This window comes from Hetaerina americana, unplaced genomic scaffold (genome assembly GCF_022747635.1).
Source record: "Hetaerina americana unplaced genomic scaffold, ioHetAmer1.1.p SCAF_1, whole genome shotgun sequence".
Taxonomy (NCBI): Eukaryota; Metazoa; Arthropoda; class Insecta; order Odonata; family Calopterygidae; genus Hetaerina; species Hetaerina americana.
Window position 1 is genome coordinate 35,635,335 of NW_027286069.1, and position 15,290 is coordinate 35,650,624.

General features: G+C 40.5%; 1 protein-coding gene across 1 annotated transcript in view; it reads right to left on the minus strand.

The window, feature by feature from the left end:
- Window positions 1-1,723: 1,723 nt before the first annotated feature.
- Window positions 1,724-15,290, minus strand: part of LOC139697398 (ADAMTS-like protein 4) — a 139,765-nt gene continuing 126,198 nt past the window's right edge. The window contains exons 12-14 of the mRNA XM_071596082.1: window positions 10,621-10,777; window positions 9,191-9,427; window positions 1,724-7,685 (exon numbers count right to left, since the gene is read on the minus strand). Coding sequence (XP_071452183.1) covers window positions 7,570-7,685; window positions 9,191-9,427; window positions 10,621-10,777 — 510 coding nt within the window. The 3' untranslated portion in view covers window positions 1,724-7,569. The remainder of the gene's footprint in view (window positions 7,686-9,190; window positions 9,428-10,620; window positions 10,778-15,290) is intronic.

A 15,290-nucleotide genomic window follows, 5' to 3' on the forward strand; every position in this document is an offset into this window, starting at 1 on the left:
TAGGAGACTTTTACCGCTCGATACTTTTCAATCAGGTATTCCGGAAAATCCGAAAATCTGCAATATCACATTGTAGGATTATTTTATAAATATATGTCAGGATTTAAATTTTGGGCCACATGAATTAGCACAACGTAGGAGATTTTGTGCATGTAATTGACTCACGAAAAAACTTATTTGATAATTAAATGGCATACAGTACATACCACACACACAGTATATACCAGTGAAAACATATGTAAATAGTGTATTACACCTTAAAGAACTCAAATCAAGTTTCTCCTAAGTAGTCTGAGTAAGGTAATTAGAAACATCCCCATTTGAAGAAAATACGTCTACTGCGCCTAAGACATTGTATTCGACGACTTATTGATAGACATAGTACTTCCAAATATTTTAAATGAAGAGTCGAAGAAAAGTAAAATCCCCATTCATCATTGCTGAAAATAAATTTCCTACCTTTGCCACAAAATCCACAGTATAATTCTTCTCGGTAATAATGGCAATTGAGAGCCAACTCTGATATTAAATGCGTATTCGCCTCACTTCCAGGTCTCAATAAATGTGGAGCTGTCGAGCCAAGACCCGAATCGAAAAATGTTTTAACACTACCTATTGTGCAAAATTACACCTTTCTATCTGTACCAGTGCAAATAAAATGTAGAAGTATATTTAATGCGTAAATATGATTAAGATTTATGTTCTAGATAAGAGCAATATGTTTACAATATTGATGTCACTTGGTTGAAGGCTCGAGATAACATTCGAGCATCAACTATTTTAGAGAACTCGTAGAATATTTTTGACTAAAATATAATGGATACCCTTCCGTTTTGTTCGCTATTTCCTAAAAATGTGTTCACATTTAGTCATACTTTCGAACCATGATTGTACTTACAAGCCTTAGTCAAATTTGATAAGATAAAACTAAGAACAAATCATGAGACTACGTGAGATAAAGAGGGCATGAAAACGTTAAATGTGGAGAATTCTACTCTATTACTAAGCCGCCATTCTACGAGAAAGTAAAAAAATACCGGAGGAACAACCGCTTCCTCGAAAAATAATGTGTAACCAAAACAGAAAAAATATGTTAGTTCCTACAATATCTACGTTTTATTCCAAAGTTAGCCTACAGATGGAAGGGGAATATCAAGAAATACCGCAATGTTCTCACTTGAACGGAACGGACTCCTCGTTCTTGTTCATCGGATTCCAACATCGATCTCAAGAACTGTTAACGTCTCTTCCTCAGTTTCCTCGTCGGCAAGCCATTCGACAGGATCAAATACCGAGCTCAGACATGCAGAATTTCACAGACAATGACCACATCATCTCCTTGGGTTCTTGAAAATAACTGATAGGCACATCTCTCGAAAACAAGGGATCGGAATGAACTGCAACATAAATAGAACAAAATGGTAATGGATAAAATGATAAGGTTCCATCATATATATAGGAATCCGCTTCAATCAGTTGCTCACCTGCTCCTGGCTCTCCGTTCAGGTCGTAAACCGATGGAACTAGAATGAGAAATGAGTGAGGGGATAAGTTGACTGGAGTAAAATATTACACTATGAATCGCGGGAAAAGGGGAAGGAAGGTAGCTTCATTTTTGTCAATCGTCTCGTCGCCGTGCAAGTGGTCAAATCCTCCGAAGACCGCTCCAGATGGGGTAAAATAGGATGCAGCCAAAAGCGCCCGCCGACATTGGACTTTCAAATGTGTTTATTATTTTTTTTACAATGAATTACACAACATTACAAGTCTGCAGTGATCCACCTCCATCAAGCGACATTAGTCAAGTTTGAAGATAAGGTAAATTAAAAACGTACACTTCTCTTTTTTTGCATTAATGACGAATTGTGTGCTTGTCATAAAAGGTGTATTTGTTTTATTCATAAGGGTATATTTTTTTACCGGGTCGGAGAAATCGGTGTTTCCCGGGACCGCGGCTTGCATTAAAAAGTTTTTTTTTCTCTCTCATATTATTATGATATGAGGGAGGCACTGTAACATAAAAAAATCGAAAGACATCTAATTATTATTAACTCTTGTTCCATTAAACACTATCATCGATTTCGTACCGTCTCGACCTCCCGAGGACAAGCGTTTCGAGACGCGAAAATGTTCTTTGGATGACTCGCGTCCCATCGTGCCACGGGAGGTGACGTGGGAGAGGGAGGGAAAGTGCATCCCTCCTCGCCCACCCCCATGCTCTCCCATTAATGAAACCACGGAACGAACAATCTTTGAACAACTGCATTACACTAAAACATCCACAGTTAGAAACGAATGAAATCGCTTATCTTACACAAAGAGGAAACACCCATCATCAGTTTCCGCGGCGTCTCGACATGATTTTTTTTTCAATTACCTTTTTTTTTCATCCTTACGCCAATAAAACACTTAAAACATTTCACACCCTTGGGATGTTACTCTAGGTCCTTTTTACACACAATCATTTGGAAATTTACAAGCATCCCAATAATGCAATATCACATGCTATCGACTAAAATATCTGAACATAAAAAAGGATTCCTTTTCACCTAAGAATAGGGGTTTTCTCCACAAAAGCTTCCTGAAGACTCATCCGCTTGTTCATGGCGGTGGTTTTGTTTATTGTTAAGCGTCGTAAACAATTGAAGTGGTCACTCGGCTGAGAGAAATGCAAACATAACCCAAAGTTTACCGGCGGAAATTTTCACCCAAGGTTGGTGACTCTTGGCAGGAAATAAACCAAAAAAAAAATAAATTCGTACTGATCTAGGAAACATGCCTAACCGCACCAAGGATTATTTTAATGACAGAACGCACTGGGTGGTATTCACGCCTGCCATAATTGTGATCAGAGTATTTTGAAGAGATAACTGTAAGAATGCAAAAAGATTTGTGGTCATTTAGTCCTTCCTTTCGGTGGAAATAGTCAATGCCCTAGGCATAACTACATCTCGTGTGCATATGGTATGCTTAGTCCGCCGCGGAAACCTCGAGAAAAATTTTCGCAGGAATTTATTTCTTGAAAATTGTTACCACTTGAAAAGAAATCGTGGGTGAGGCAGAATAAATAATCTTACATCCTAAGGTCCTCTCTTTCATCGTCTAATGAAAATACACAGCTCCTTCCCATGGGCCCCCTAGTGTTTGTGCTCGGAAACTCGTGTCCGTACCGACCAGGCTTCGGAAAATCAACTGCGAATTCCGACCAATCAACGAGCACCCTCTCTCTCCCCTTCTATCACTCTTCTCTCTCCCTTCCTCCCGAGTCCTAGAACTTCGCGGCGCAGCCGCTGCACGGCGCCCCGCGTCTCTCGCCGCCGACCTGCTTCCCTGATCACCACGCGATAGAACCCTTGATGAGACTCGTCACCTCCACAAATATTTTTCTCCTTGCTACAATTCCTTCCCTCGAGTAATACGTCGAAGTCTGACACGTACACATTAAGAATGGAACTATGAATTTATAGACACAGATCTACGTTAACCTGACTAAGTTTGGGGTCTTTCTTTTTTTTTGCCTAACTAGACACACATGCACACATTGTTCCATGCAATTTTTTTCGAGACAAATAATTTTTGATCCGTTTTTATAGTCAAAACTATTCGCTTTCATGCTCCATTAAGGAATACACCTCGTTTATCAAGTTTCATATATTTATGTAAAAAAGTAAATTATGCCTCGGTTATATTTTTTTTCACTCGAGTTAGGTCTCTATCGCGTGCAATACAGAATTCACAGTTTCACGCTAAAAAAATGAGAACTGCTCTATATATTTTTTTGGTTTTACCCAGTCTTCCATTGCGATAACTTAAGATAAAATATTTTAATGATTTTCAACGCGGCAGGGATCTTGATCATTTTGTAAAGATGCGTGAAAAGTCGTGATCTTAGTTTTATCTATTAATTTTTCCTCTGCAGATGGCTCCTCAAAATCAAATTTTTCTCTATTCTGTTCCCACCTCGTTAACCCTCTGATATCATTCTTAGTTTGCTCAATTACTTTCATATGACACCAGAAGAATGCAGAGAAGAACTAAAATTAGAAGAGACTGAAACCTTGGAGACCTATTTTAGAGTGAAAAAATGACGTTTTCTGGTGCGTGGAGTAATACCAATGCTAGAACAAGTTGAAGATTGGTTATCGACTCAATTGAATGCACTTATTATTGTATATTTTATAAATAAATATATTTATTAATGCTTTAAACCGAGTGTTGGGATGAACCAATTGCTCTTTATGGTCAGTGTGTGGGTATGTGCGTGTATGTATGTATATATATATATATATATATATACATACACATACATATATATATGTGTGTGTATATATATACACACACACAATATACAATGCATCGCTTCTGTGATGTGTCATAAATGTTTTTCACGAAGCAGAATATTGAAAAAACGATCAATAAATGAGATAATTTCATTATCCCAGGTCTATGTGAATTATACTACTTGAGAATAAAAATGGTTATCTGCTTAACAAACGATAAAGTTGTAAAAATGTATGAAAGATTATGCATGAAGAAGGGTATAAAAAAATGTGTCCAAACACCCCAGGAAATCAAATCATTCCTCCTCGTAATTACTCGCCATTTTCCATTGCTCTCTGAATACGAAATTTAATCGTCATTGCTGATAATAAATTGGATAAGTAACTAAACCAGTGACAACTATAGTGACAGAGACAATTGGTTCCCTTACCAACGTTTTATACAACCTTCCTCGCCAAGTTTTAGCGAGAGGAATAATTTTGTCATATTCCAATACATTATATTGATGCCAAAAATTAATTATCACACAGCTGAGGACTAGTTGACTTCTGTCCTCTCTTTGAATACCTATCATATCAATATATGCATTTACTCTTATGTGAGTATAACTGTATGTACTTATATTTTTATGCGTATAATTAATGTGTATCTTTTATAAACACCGAAACAATGGGCTCACTTACGCACTCACTCAAAAAAGATCCACGCATGCTGATTTACGTTTACTAAATTGTGTCCTCTTTCGCTTTTTCATTATGTACACTTAAAAACTCCGCCCTCCTATCCGCATCCACCTCATTGACTGCTCATATATTTTTTTCCTTACTGTCTCTCGGAGAAGTTCGATTTCCGTTCAAACGAGAGGTCGGTAGCCGTCACAATTCCACCCTTTCCACCGCCCGACGCGACTGGCAAGAAACAAACATAAAGGATCACGGGAAATATTTCCACAACTCCATGTTTTTATAGAGGACTAATCGGCCGCATTTTCCCCCAAAAGTAGGCTTACCGCTATGGCTAAATTGTTTTCAGTTGGAACACCGGACGAAAAAGTCGCTTCCTTTTTGACGGATATGTTTTTCAATTTTTTTTGCAATAAATTTGCAAGATTTCCACGAATAATGAAGAAGATTAGTGAAGGGTTAGTATTAGAAAAAGGATTGCGGCTATGAAACGTTGCAACAACATAATATCGCGCTTACAAAATGGACTTACAATAATACAACTCCAGGAGAAAAACGTACTCCTCAGTTTTTTCCCCTCCAAAATGCTCTAGTCGTCTCGCTTATGATGGGGCGGTTTCAACCTCATCGCTTTTACATTTTAGTTTTACCTCGCTTTTAAAGCAATGTCAGCCGAGGCAAGAGACCTGGTGAGCAACGGGCCCGGTCTACTGAGCCTATAATTAAAAGTTATGAGTTACCTTACGCAAGAGCTTCATTATCGTTAAAATTATTTGAGCTCAACCAAGAGGAAACGTGGACATGCACAGGTAGGATATTTGGAATCAAAAGAAAATACTGATAACCAGAAGAAATTGAAATAACGAAGAAATACAAATCATAATGGGTCAAAAACTGTAAAAACAGTAATGAAAAATCATTCTTCATTTTTCATGTCCCCCTGCTTTAACGAATGCTTGCATTGGAAACCACAATGGAATTTTAAGGTATAAAGCCCCGACTGAGAAATTGAATGCATACGTGACCACAAGAGAAGCGAAGTGCAATCAATATAAACTTCCGAGATTGTTCACGAAGGTAACCGAGGGAATAGAGCATAGCTGGAAGCAACCCCTCCCGCATTGACTGCGTTATTACTACAAGTTTGAACTACGCTGACACGCCATGCAAAACTTTGAAGGCTACCTTTGACTAAAAAAAAATTAGAAGTGATTCCACAACCAGCGTGACGTCAAGAAACGAATGAAGTGAATGCATGGGTTATCACAAAGGAATCTTTTTTACCCCCGAGAGATGAATGGATAGTGAAAATAAATATCAGTATAATATTTCTCGCGTGGCCGGCGAACCCAAACGAATTTCCGCTTTACATGACTCTTTACACTCCTAGTTGCGGCCTCGTTTTTCAATTTTTTTTTTCTATAGCGGAAGCCCTTCACCGATGGGGAAAATGCGTCCGGAATAGTTGCAGACGAAGTGGTGCAGAAATAAATAATTACGGAAGTGGAAAAAAATTACACCGAAGGATTTTCGAGTAGATCGTCCAGTGCCCAAAGGATTTGAGGTGGGGGCGTACGAGGAGCGGGAAATTGACGTCTGCGATTCGATTCACACACATGATTGCATGGACCCTTAAAAAAAAGTCGTGGAAATTTCCCGCCGCGCACGGTGGGGAGGTGAGATTTCCCCAATAGTACCCTCCCCCTCTCTCTCGCAACCTCATCTTCGCGCCCAACGCAACACTCGCGCCCCCTTAGGAGAAAAAAGCCTTTGAGAAACACGCAAAAAATGATTGGGACTTCTGAATGCTCTCCTCCCTCCTTCGACCATGCATGCCTATACCGCCGCTTGGTCGTGACCGCATTTGACGGTCCTCCATCCCCGCCACAGTCATCGCGGCCGGAGTCCATGGGGAAGTAAACTACTTTCCGTCTTCCCGATCGCGAAAAAGAAGGAAATGAAAGGGAAGAGAATTTAAAAAAACACACAGCGGGGCGAGAATTAAACATCTGCGTCGGTGCAACGACCACTCGAAGATTGTATTCCCTTTCCTTTTTCATTTGCATGTTTGGAAGCGAATGGTCGGAATAGTCGAAGAGAAAGAGAGAAAAAGAATTCGTGACAGCGTGAGGGATGGATTGTGTACGGGGGGTTGGTGGGAGGAGAAGGGAATGTCGCTTCCCCACCCCGCCCCCCCGTACCTATGTGATCCTGCACACATCGCGTGGGAGAACTCCTTACTAACCTCTCCTTCGGTAAAACTCGCTCCACGTTTCTTTTTCTCTCTCGTCAGAAGTGAAGAATAGAGAAAATCTTCTTTTCCGTGGTCATTCGTTACAATAAGAGCCACTCGTTCCCCGCCTTTCAAATCGTCCCACGCCACTTGGGGAACCTCCCCCCGATCCCACTCTCCCAGCACGTGGCGTCGAATCGCAGGGCTCTCTCATCGACTCTCCTTCTTCTCTCCACCGATCCACTTTCCCGCCATTCCTCCTGCGACGGACCGGCACTCCGTCCACTCCTCTCACTCCCTCCCTCGCTCCGTTCCGCGTGACCCGCCACCTCCTCCGCTCCTCCCGTCCTTCCCTCCTTCGCGATCTCCGCATTAGGACGAGCCCTTGTTGTGGCAAGACGTGCAGCAGGCGTTGCGATAGTACTTGTAGCGGCACAACCTCGCCTGCACTACCAGGTTACAGTTGCGGAACTGGTCTTTGCACTCGTCTGTAAAATAAAACAGCAGTTGAGAGAGACGATAAGGTTTTACCATTATCATACCGTCGAATTTCATTTTACATCGAATTTCTCTATGCAGGATTCGAAGAAGAGTTCTAATGAGAAGGATTCGATGGTATATTATAGCATTAAACGTAAAAACGCAAAGAAAACATTAGCAAACATTTTATGACACACCTTCAGTGTAGCTCCGAAACGTGATCTTTGAGGGAAGGGACTGAGGGTAGATTGGAGTCCCTAGAGATGTGGATTTGGAGGATATAGGAGTAATCACAGAGCTCAAAAAAAGAAAACCAATCACGTAACGTTACATGCGGCAATCTAAGAGTGGCAATTGAAGCGATAAACTGCTACAATGTACCATAAACATTGATGGAAGAGATATCTAGAAGCTGTGAGACGCTGCAGTCTGTGATACGAGGGAAACTATGCGGCATGCGGAGAAAAGGAAAGGTTAGGTGCTAGAATTTTGAGAAGAGGTAAGAGGGCAAAGAGCATGGGGAATTGGAGGAGGAAAATAGGGAAAATATTACTGATTAATATTGTATATAGGTAGTTACACTAATATATCATTGCGAACACATCGCGGGTTTCAAGGCCTAAATGTCAACATAACACATACGTACATATAACATTTTTAATCCTTCCCATACAAAAGATTATTTATTAATAATACTAATACTGACACTTAGTTGCTAAAATGCACGTCGTGCCTAGAAGAACCAAAAGGTCAACGGTATTCAATGCTCTCATTAATGTTACGCCATTACATATTGAAATAAAGGAAGTAACTTGTACTTCGACACACACTATGCACATATACTATACACAATATGTGAGTAAATTCCATATAGTTATGTCTGAGACAACGAATTACTCTATTACGATTCGTAACATGCAAAAATGCCAAAAAGTAAAACATATTACAGTTACTGTCTCGGCATCTCCCGCAGTTCTTTGAAAATGTTGCGTCCAAAGCTGTTTTTCATTAGAATAAATATTTTAATTTCGTTTGAAAATACTCGATAAGTTCACCAAAATTTATGACAAAATCTAAGAATAGGCCCATACCCAGACACGGACCCGAATAGTAACTTAAAATCCCGTCTTCGCTAACCCACATTGTGCGACGTGTTAATATTACAAATTAATTCGTAGAAGCACATGGTTACATACAAATTAGGGAAAGAAGGAAACTAGGAGCATAAGAATGCCCTCGATAGCCACTGACTTTCTCCTATTTAATGAAAGGCACCATTTGGCCCATCGTATTACATCCAATCATGCACAATGCCCGCTTTGTCTCTCGCGCAAGTACCTAGACGCCGGCACAATTCAACTGAGAAAAATATTTGTAAACCCGGAGTCGATCCGGGGTCCTCCTGAAGGAGGATATTTGCCATTCTCACGCGTCATTTCGCACACAGAGAGGCCCATAAAATTTTAGATCCTTTCGTTCCGGAAGACATCATCCTAGACCCCTTGGGCCTTACCTTTCCCGAGGACCGACTCGTCGTCGGACTGGGCGCTGGCCTCGGGCGCCTCTCCCTGCTGCTGGCCACCGTCCCCGTTGGCCGCCGTCTCCTGATCAGGGGAGACCTTAGTCCTCAGTCGCACCCCCACGTCCGACGGGGACACCACCTGCGGTCCCGGGCGGTAGTGGGAGGAGCCTCCACCGCGGTGCGTGCCGGAGGGCGGCGACTTGGCGTCCCCGTAAGTCGGGGCGGGTCCTGGAATGATCGGGAGGGTGGTTAGGGAGAGGAGAATATTAGAATGTGCCCTAGGTCATGTGAATCTCTCAGTGGCGTCGCCAGCCTGTTTGCGTAAAGCACGTCTAGTCTAAAGGAACTAACGAAAATTCACTCTAGGGACTAAGAGGGCGATCACATTTGAAAATGCATATTTCGTCAGATCTGATACAAAGGCCAGGCATTATATGCATATGAGTTAGACTCCATTTAAACATTATTTATTTTAGTAATTTTAAGTTCCCATTTTTCCACATGGTAGAATAATGACGATTGCTTTCCGTAAATAATTGACTGTATAGCAAGGTTTTTACATTTTATAAAAAAAACAGCGAAATCATTTTCGAACAAAGTAAATAAAGATACCATGGTAAAACCAGATCTAAAAACATGTTTACTATTTTTCCCAATCATGCATAGCTGTAGTTATTCATCGAACAAGTTTTTATGCAATTGGTACTAACAACACAGATTTTGTATAAATAAAAATGTTTAAATGATAATATGAAGGCATGCATGGAAATAAAATTAAAAGAAAATATATGCCATTGAAATTCAGTGTTATAGTATGGCAAAATCCATTCAAGGTTTTACGTAAAATCCATACGCAATTCATTAAAAATAAATAACTCTGTATTGGAGTCCCAGTCATTAATGACAACTTCGGGTTTCTAGAGTCATATAGTTTCAGCTCAATCTCAAATAACATACTAAATGTATGCATGGGTGTTCTATTTATAATACTAACTCTGGGGGTACTTACTCAATAATTAAAGCTGATGTCCTATATATTCTGTGGAAACTAATTTATTGGTTGAACCACTAATAAATGACAGGTAGCCGTGTAACCAAACAGAGTTGAGGAGATACACTAGAAATCGCCTGGGTTATTACTTTGAAGATAATTATGAATGACGAATAGAAATTTAGCGTGATTTATGGTGAAATTTTTTAATCTCCTAGCCATATCTCACTTCTCCACCAGGAAAATTTCCCCGGAACCTGGGGGAGAGTAAGACGCATGTCTTATCCCTCCCCCCATACTCCCTTCTCCCCCTCCCCCCGAGGGCGATGCTTCCCTCCTCGTCCTAATGGCTTCAGGGGACCATCCCCGCCTCCCCACTTTCGCCCATGCATCGTGCATATTTCATGGGCAGCAAGGGTCGGCCACTCACCCCCCGATGCCGATGGGTCCGAGGAGCAGTCGTGGGTGTTGCACGCCCGGCGCTGGACGGGCCGAGCCTCCTCCGGGCACCTCAGTGACGACCTCTGGTGCTCGTCCACGCACTTCACCTCTCGTCTCTGCACGCCTGTGCCACAGGGTTTGGTGCACTGTAGGAGAGATGGAAGGGAGGATAAGAAGAGAGTTAGAATGAGAGAGCAATGACCTCATTGAGAAGAGAACCAATAATAAGAGGTTACTAAGGTCCTTTTCCTCCATTAATATCGTTGCTTCGCATGAACTTATCATGAGGATGCCAAAAATTCATACTACACGTAATGCATCATACACGTAATCATTCAGATTAAGGAGAGATCATCACTACAAAAATGCTTCTTCATAAGAGAAAAGGTTCCAATTGAAAAGTCAATTTAAATATAATATGTTGTGCGATGACAAATAGATATTCAGATAAAATATATGATAAGAAATATTTATTTTTCAAGGATAGATTTAAAAATTTCGCCTTAAAAACACCTAAGAGATGCTGGTTCATTTTTTATCTCATTAAAAAATTTGAGCATTCTATAGACTCACTCTCATATGAGAGTGGTCCAGCATGTAAAATCAGTAATATTTAATGTTATTAGAACTCCGATCTGGAATCTAGATTATTTTCTGAAACTTTAGGTCTTAAAATTACCTCTCGTAATATTTCTCATTCTACGAAACAATAACATAGGATGCAAGGGCCTGAGATCCTTATAAAACGGAAGATAAATATGATATTAAATATATACACACATACAAACATATATAGTACATCATACATACACGTATTCATGCAAACAAACGTGTATAAACATACGATTCGTATTCGTTTCTCATTACATATTAATTTGAGTTTCCAATGCACTCAGCAATGAATATTGATTGTAGCCCCTTGGCTGACTGGCCTATTAAATCTTTATCATCCACAAAACTAACTGTTTTTATGAATTATCAACCGGCTTTTGTTCCCAACGCTATGTCCTCTCATGGAATTTTTATCATTTACTTTTCGTATAAGTTGAAAATCACGGGTAATGAGCATCTCTGTCTCACTCCTCTTCCTGAAACCGACCCTCCCGACTCTTCACCCGCAATTGGCACCTGAGTAATAGACATATGAACAGGCTCATCCGTCCTATCTTCTGTAATGTATTCATTAATTCTACCTAATTCACTCCTATATAATGCCTTTTCAAAATTCACCAAACAAACAAATGCATTCTGATTTTATTCTATGTTCCCCCCTATTGGTGACCTTGAGAGCGAGAGGCATCATACGTCCCTCTCCCCTTTCTGAACCCAAACTGATCATTCCCTAAGAAATCATTTAGTCTTCTCTCCATCTTCATATTAAAGATTGCAAGTACTACTCTATCCATGTGCGAAATCAAATATTTTGTTTTCTAGTCTTTACATACGACTTCATTTCAGTTTTTAGGACGGGAGCTTCAACTAAGCTATCGAAATATTCTGACCTAACTCCTCTCTCATGAATGCGACGAATTACTTAAAACAACTCTTCCTTCCACGTCTTCCCAAACCGTTAAGTGGTTCCAAGGGAATATTATCTATCCCCACGGCCATATTTGGGTTCAATTCCTTTAATGCCCTTTCTACCTCACATTCAAGTGCGTCTAAAACCTAAGCTAACCTCATCTATGCCCCATTCACTTTCTCTCTAAGCTTTCTGGCCAAATGCAATTACTGTATTGATAAACCCTCTCTGAATTCTTTGCATTTCTTTTCAATATTTTTCAGCCTAACAAATAATTTCTCTCATAATCATTTGATAGTTTGCATAGATTTTTCCTTCTCACTTCTTACTATATCTTTGACCCTCCCGTAGAGCGTACCGATTTCACCCTTCCTTTGCCAACTTTCCATATTCTCGCAACGTGATTACTAAATACACCAAATTCTAGTTTATTCATTGAAATTAGTCTGTGAAACCCACTCAGAAAGAGTAAAAATTGAAATTCGTTCTGGGAAATGGACATCAGTAATACCAAATTTTATTTTTTGTTTTTAATTTTCAATTCCCTCACCTAATTTGGAGACAACATTTGTGGCAACGATACTAAATACGAATTGCAATAATAAGATGAAGCTATATATCTTGTTTTTAGTCACTAAAGGCACACGCACAACAGTTAATGAGAGTAACGTGACATTGAGACACTATTTAGATATCCAATCGTGGACCGGGCCCAGTATTTAGTTCCATGAAATTATGCAACCATGTTATTTATGCTTAAACGAACGCTCAAACACTTTAAATACTGAAACTCGTTCAGAAGGCTAGCCTATTTTAATTATGTACCAAAACGATAAGTGTACAGCATCTTACGGCAAGATCTTCTACTTCCTCCGAGTTAGGAATAAAATGCACGTAATGAGAAACCTATGGTACCACCGGAGTCGGGACAGAGCAGACGAGGCGACGTGGGGAGGACAGGGTCCAACTCACACACTCGAGTTTCCGAAGAGTAAATAAGTAAACATGATAATGCTAACCGATGCTTGGCCATTATTAATACGTCGAGGAAATTCAAAGGAGCCCGGAGGAGGTGATACCGTTTTTACCATAGTGCGCTCCTCCTACCCATCCCTTCCAGGATCCTCTCCCTCCTTCCCTCGATCGCCGCCTCCAGCGCCTACTCCGAGCACGGACGAGAGGTTGAAAGGGGACCGGATGGGGCGGCGCGGAGAGGGGCTAACATCGAACGGAGGAGGAGACGGCGGTCCATTATTCAGTGGGGATAAAATATTCACGTTCCCTTTTTTCGAGCGCCAAATGCACGAGCTTGAGTGCTTTTATTTTCACCAGCGTCGTACGGCGCGAAGAATTTCCCCTAAAAAATGAATCGTGCAGAATGCACACGCCTTTCCGATGGAGCGCGCATGTTTTTTTTTCGCCCGCCCTCCTCCCGCCCCCTCCCAGCCGCGCAGAGTCAAACTCTTTCGGCCGAAGGTGAACTCGCGTGGCCGCTCGAGAGGGAAGACGCGTGCTGATTATTCATCATCCGACGAATTGGGGTGAGATAATTCAGAACGGATAGGCATTATTTACTTTTCGCCTCATATTCGGTGTCATCGTGCTCCATTGTGCAGCTTGGACTACATTTTTCCAAACGAAACTTCTTTGCAACCTGCGTCGTATTCCAGTGACCCTAGGACGAGCGTTAAAAGTTCATTTTGGGGACAGGAGACTTGAATGTGGCGTCAGTTGCTAATCCCACATCGGTTATCATTCCTTGTTTTCCTTTCCGATTCCAGTGAAAAAAAGATAAATTTTTCATCGCACTCTGAAAAAAATTGTGGCATATCTAAACAATTTCTCAACCGTTTCAAGAAGATCTTCAAACGTTTAGGATGGCATCTGTTTATTAATACGAACAGAAAACTTGGATACAGAATAGCACATTGTTGAACGGTCAAATGAAAGACTGTTGCCTTTATCATTAAAAAAAATACGAAAGCCCTCGGGTTGATAATGAAATTTTTACCTTGAAGCATTTTAATGATGAAACTCGAGTACAGCTAAAGTAAACTGGCCCGGAAAAAATAACTGGAATCTGAAACTTTACACAAAAAGCACTCACTCCGTGATATAATTCGTTTGCATTAAAATTCATTGTGCATATTTATTTGGATAACATGCAGCAAAACGTCTTGGTAAAATGATGGACTGTGACTTCAAACTCGGCGGAAGGTCTGTTCCTTTGTTAAGTTTCTCCACCAATAGGACATAAAGAAGTACTACTTATTAGCTCTTCCGAAAAAGGTTCTTCCATTATGAAGCGATACGAGTAGAACTTACAGTCGTTTTGTTCAAAACGCTGGAATGGTAGCGTGTGCAAGGGCAGCAAGAACCGGAGGGTTATAAATGCAATCGTCCCTCCGGGAACGACCCAGGGAGGTAAAAGTATTCCTTGGGCCTTCCATTCCTTTTACTCCAGACCCCAGTAGTTCGAGAGAGTTCTTCCGAGATAAAATACTACCCAGCCTTCGTAGGTTCACGGGAAACGTGTGTTTCGTTTTCCTCTAGGCAAGGGCAAAACTCGAGGATGTTTGAACGTTTATACTTAGAGGAAAGAAACGAAAAGGCATTAACAATATAACTGTAATCACTCAATTAAGGTGAATATTGAGGCAAGTCTACCCGATCTTTAAACTCCCTGAAATCAACGGTATCAGCCTTCAAACTGACTCGTGGAAGACTGCGTGTAATTTCAAAGACTATGCTTATTTCATATTCACGTTCTGAGAAACTATACCTTCACTCCCTTACCGCAGAGAAATGCCGTATGGGAAATCAGATACAAGTAAATCACGATGACAGAGCCTTATGAAAATGTAATGGCTTCACTCCGCGATGTAAGTTAGTTATTTACTTTGCGTTCTAATAATAATGCCAGTGCAACCAAAATCGATGATGCTTAAAAAATGAAAGCTGTAACTTGAATTAAGATCATGTCACATGAATTAACACCTAATATAAAAGGTAAGACTGTTTTTAAACATGTTTCAAGAAAGAGATTTGAAGACTACCGAAGTCCCACCACAGGAAGAATATGCGATTCTCATTGTAAAAAATAACCTTCAACTAGAGGAACCATTACGAAGTAATGA